At 28.9% G+C, this 4,374-nt stretch overlaps 2 protein-coding genes across 2 annotated transcripts in view; one reads left to right on the top strand and one right to left on the bottom strand.

Moving 5' to 3' along the window:
* LOC108693338 overlaps positions 1-974 on the top strand; it is a 7,721-nt gene extending 6,747 nt beyond the window's left edge. Inside the window, exons 4-5 of the mRNA XM_018202231.1 lie at positions 128-281; positions 660-974. Of these exons, the coding sequence (XP_018057720.1) occupies positions 128-281; positions 660-775 (270 nt within the window). The 3' untranslated portion in view covers positions 776-974. The remainder of the gene's footprint in view (positions 1-127; positions 282-659) is intronic.
* A 1,649-nt stretch (positions 975-2,623) lies between these two features.
* LOC108693442 (UPF0764 protein C16orf89 homolog) overlaps positions 2,624-4,374 on the bottom strand; it is a 3,738-nt gene continuing 1,987 nt past the window's right edge. Inside the window, exons 4-7 of the mRNA XM_018202386.1 lie at positions 3,942-4,240; positions 3,641-3,782; positions 3,059-3,161; positions 2,624-2,792 (exon numbers count right to left, since the gene is read on the bottom strand). Of these exons, the coding sequence (XP_018057875.1) occupies positions 2,651-2,792; positions 3,059-3,161; positions 3,641-3,782; positions 3,942-4,240 (686 nt within the window). The 3' untranslated portion in view covers positions 2,624-2,650. The remainder of the gene's footprint in view (positions 2,793-3,058; positions 3,162-3,640; positions 3,783-3,941; positions 4,241-4,374) is intronic.

Genomic DNA, 4,374 nt, shown 5'->3' with positions numbered 1-4,374 from the left:
ATATATACATATAATATATAATATATACAAAATCGAAAAACATATTATGCATATTGTTCTTAATTTAATTATTATCTGATATTATTTTATATAAATAATTTTAATGATGATCGGTTTGGATTCGCAGAAAAATACATTTATGATGCTTCCATGGGTGGTTCTGGGCCTTATGCTAGCCGTTGCCTTTCTTGTGAGTGTCCTTTACACTGCAATTATGTTCTTAGTAAACGGCGAAGTTCTTAATGGCGTTCTTTGGCTCGTATTCGGCCCAGTTGCCGTCGGTGAGTATTTAACGTCAGTTGCGTTTGAAATACCATCACGAATCTTCAATAAAATTCTTGTTATTCAGAAAAAAAATATTTTAAAGAAAGCAATTTCTTTCTTGTTCATCATTATGAATCGAGGAAGTTGAAAATCTTAAAGAAGTCACAACCACAGAATTATCTATAAAGAATACAAGATCTTCAGTTAGAAGATAAACTGACTTCTATGGCCAGCCTGACTATAGAAGTCTGATGGAAGTTTAATCATAGAAGTCTGTAATCATAATACTGTTGACAATCTAAAATTAACTAAGATTTTTATCAAAGAAATTGATAGACATTGAAAGACGTTTGTGTAATTAAGGCAACTTATGAAAGTGTTTTAATCTTTTGCAGCAATATACACGTACATGTGGCTAGTAGTGTATAGCTATTTCCAGCAACTGAAGATCGAGAAGATGAGCAAAAGAATAGGTCCTTATGGAAAGCCATACAATTACCGACGAGCATGAGAGCAAGATTGAATGTAAATACACGATTGCAGAGGCCTGTCAGCGAAAGCGATCGTGGCTAGAGAACAGCATGACGACCGCAGCAACCGCTACCGCTCGTATAAACATTTACAAACTCGTCGACTCACGACACGTTGTTAGAATCGGTTGCAAGTTGCAGCGGTTTATATCGTTTTCGCCAATAATAAATATCTTTACACGGAGAGAATGATTTTGCTGAAATATCTAAAAATTTAGATAGATTACAAATGTGAAAATAATTTGTTTTACGATTAAACGTAATGCTTATCATACTATGTTTATGTAGACAATACAAGTATGATGAGCAATGCAAAAAATTTTGATGTTGTAATTAGTTTAAATATTTTATACTGAAAAAGCAATTTTGCTGAAGAATTTAAAAATTTGACTAGATACAAATCTGAAAATAATTTTGCAGGAATCTTAAGCATATGATGCTGCAAAATATTGATATTTTAGCAACCAGTTTTACCTAATCCTATCTAATCGTTTTGATGATCCAGCAAAATTATTTTTCAGATCTATATCTAAATTTTTAGATTTTACAACAGAATTGCTCTTTCAGTGTATAATTATTTTTATAATCGAATACATAAAATTATTTTCAGATTTAACTAAATTTTTAGGAACTTTAGCGAAACTATTTTTTTCGTGATTCGCTGAATAACGTCAGATTAAAGTCAATTTTTCTTATTCAGTCATTTATCTAACGGAAATATCTTTTCGTTAATTATAAATCTATATAAGCGGCGTTATAAAGGTATTCTCGTCATAGTTTGCACCAAAGCACGATATATTTCGATTTACATGACCGGATATTTCATAAAAAATATCCCTTAATCTGCGTAAAATAAACATAAGCTAGGACATTTTTACATTAGATCTTATTTATTATATAACTATCATTATTTTGTTTATAACGAAATACTTCCGTAATTTTAAAGAATTTTGCTTTCGAATAACTAAACTGTTAAATGTTCTAAGTGCAATTATTAATCAGAAATTAGCAAAAAATGTTTTTTATACACTATTAATTAAATATCATGTAACATTAATTAAGAAATTATTAATTTAATAGTCTAAACTTGAACAAAATGGAGTAGAAATAGAAAATTAACGAAGTGAAAAGCTATCGATAAATTGATTTATATTATTATAAGATAGTTTATGAAATGTTTTTATAAGATGAATTTTTGTCAAATAATTAGACACTGCCTTTCTCAGATCATCAAGATACAATAACAATAAGATAGAATTCATTAGTGGATTGGTGAGACAATTAATTCGCATCGTTAATTAATTTTTTTAATTTGTGAAAGAAGAAGAAACGGAAGTGTCACACAAAACAAGTTTTCATGTCAATATCATTAGAAAAACAGACTCTCTTATTTTAACTATTTATTCTGATCTTTCTCTTCCATGTGCCATTGTATTTTTTTTCAATCTTAATAAATATTATTTATTATTTAAGAACAAATTAGTTTTTTTCAATACCGACTATTAAAATTCTAAAAGTTACTATACCTTTCTAATAAAATAAGTTCTTTTATAAAATATACATTATATCTGCTGCATATATACATACATAAATATATTTCAGCTCCACAGAAGTAACACAATTTTTCGAATGATACACTATTTTTTACCGAATACATTTGTTATACTTATTCTTCTTAATTATATTTCTTGTCAGGAATATAAGATAAGACTTTATGTATATAAAACAGAAGATATTTTTTCTTGTAAAAAATTATGAAGGTATGTAATTGTAAAGAACTTCAACAAAAAATCAGATTTGCAAAACAATAAAAAGAAACATCAGATATAAAAGTGCTCCATATAAATAACAGAAATTTAAGGCTGACTAAGAGCATTTTCTATATTTTCTCGAATAAATACGGCAAGACTCGCGGCAGCAAGACTTGTCGTATGATTATCACATCCAAAGTCGATTATCGACGATGATCGCCGAGTGATTTGGTGTTCGTTAGAAAGTCTGAAACATTTAACATAACATTTCGATATTTCATTTGCGATATTTTTTTTACAAAATATTAAATACTTGTAAAATCTTTAACACGAATACATTAAATACACGTATAATGCACATTCTAATTGGCTGAAATATTTATATATTATTGCAATTATACGTTCTATATTAACTGTAATAATTGCGATGAAATTGTGATGAAATATTGTAATTGCATAATTAAAATATGTATCTCTATAAAAAAATATGTTTTCTAATGCATAGACAATTACTCGATTACACCAAAGCAGCCACTCCAATGAGACCAACTCAGTATTATATCTTCATAATGTTTATCGACGAATTCGTAGTAACCTTCCATGCCGCATAGAACAACTAAAAAAAATAATAAAAAGTATATTTTTCATATTTGTTTATATATGTATATACTTTCTTTTTATTTAATCCTTTCATTACGAAATACGAATATATATGTATATATATGCTTCATTGTCAATGGAAAATTCGTATACATATATGCAAGCATGTTGCATCCTGACAAAAATAAAAATTAAAGTGTAAATAAAAAATAAACATTGAAGTGTAAAAAGGAAAGTCACAGAATAATTTAAAGAAATTTTTAAACGAAGGAGACGAAAATTGAGATAACAAGAAGCATACACCTTTTTTTATGTTCTGTTGTCTCAATTTTTGCCTCCTAGAAGCTCTGTCTACGCTTTTATCACTTTTTCCTTCGATTTACTCCAATTTTTATTTTCGCCAGAGTACGCATAATCAGTTTATGTACAAAACATGAGCTGCAATTAAAAAATTAATATATAAAATATAAATATTTTTATCGCTCGCACGATTACCTTGCTCCAACATGAGATCTCGCGTAACGTTTGGGAAGTTCCATGCTTCAAGATTAATGAGATTCTGAAAGATCCTGGTACAATACGTGGATACCAAAGAGGAGAGCGAAGCCGTTTTGTCGATGACCTCTTCGCATCCCAGCTAAAAAAAATCAATTTCTTTTTGTTAATCAAACTTGAAGGTAAACGTAAAAATGCCCGAAAAAGATTTCTTCTCTTTTTTTCTCGTGAGCGTAATATATATGTAATGTATATGTAATGTAAGTATACGATGTAATAATTAAATTTCTTAGCCTCTTACTACTTTAGCAACTTGAACGATGAGCAATCTATGTGTAAGAGGATATCCGGTAGTATCATCTTCCTTTATCAATGTTGCGACACAAGCAACGGGAATTTCACATTCCTCCTTTAAACTGCTACGCATTATTTCGATTAAACATTGATCGCTTTCCGTTTCAGTGGGTGTTCCATGCCATATTGATCGAACAACTTCCTGATAGTTTAATAATTGATGAGGATAAGATCTCGATTTTGAAAAGACTTTCGTCCACGATATAGATTTTATCCACTGATTGGGATTGTTTAAAGTCGATAGCACTGTAAAACTTTAGACTTCACAAAATCTGATCGATATGTAATAAGCAGTGGCATTAATCAATAAAAAAGGTTTTCAACAACGTAAATGTAAAAAGTAATTTTGGAAATTCTTAATTTTAATTTTAAAGAATTAT

Source organism: Atta colombica, unplaced genomic scaffold (assembly GCF_001594045.1).
Source record: "Atta colombica isolate Treedump-2 unplaced genomic scaffold, Acol1.0 scaffold9, whole genome shotgun sequence".
NCBI lineage: Eukaryota > Metazoa > Arthropoda > Insecta > Hymenoptera > Formicidae > Atta > Atta colombica.
The sequence above is the reverse complement of the archived record's forward strand: the minus strand, read 5'-3'. Positions and strand labels throughout refer to the sequence as shown.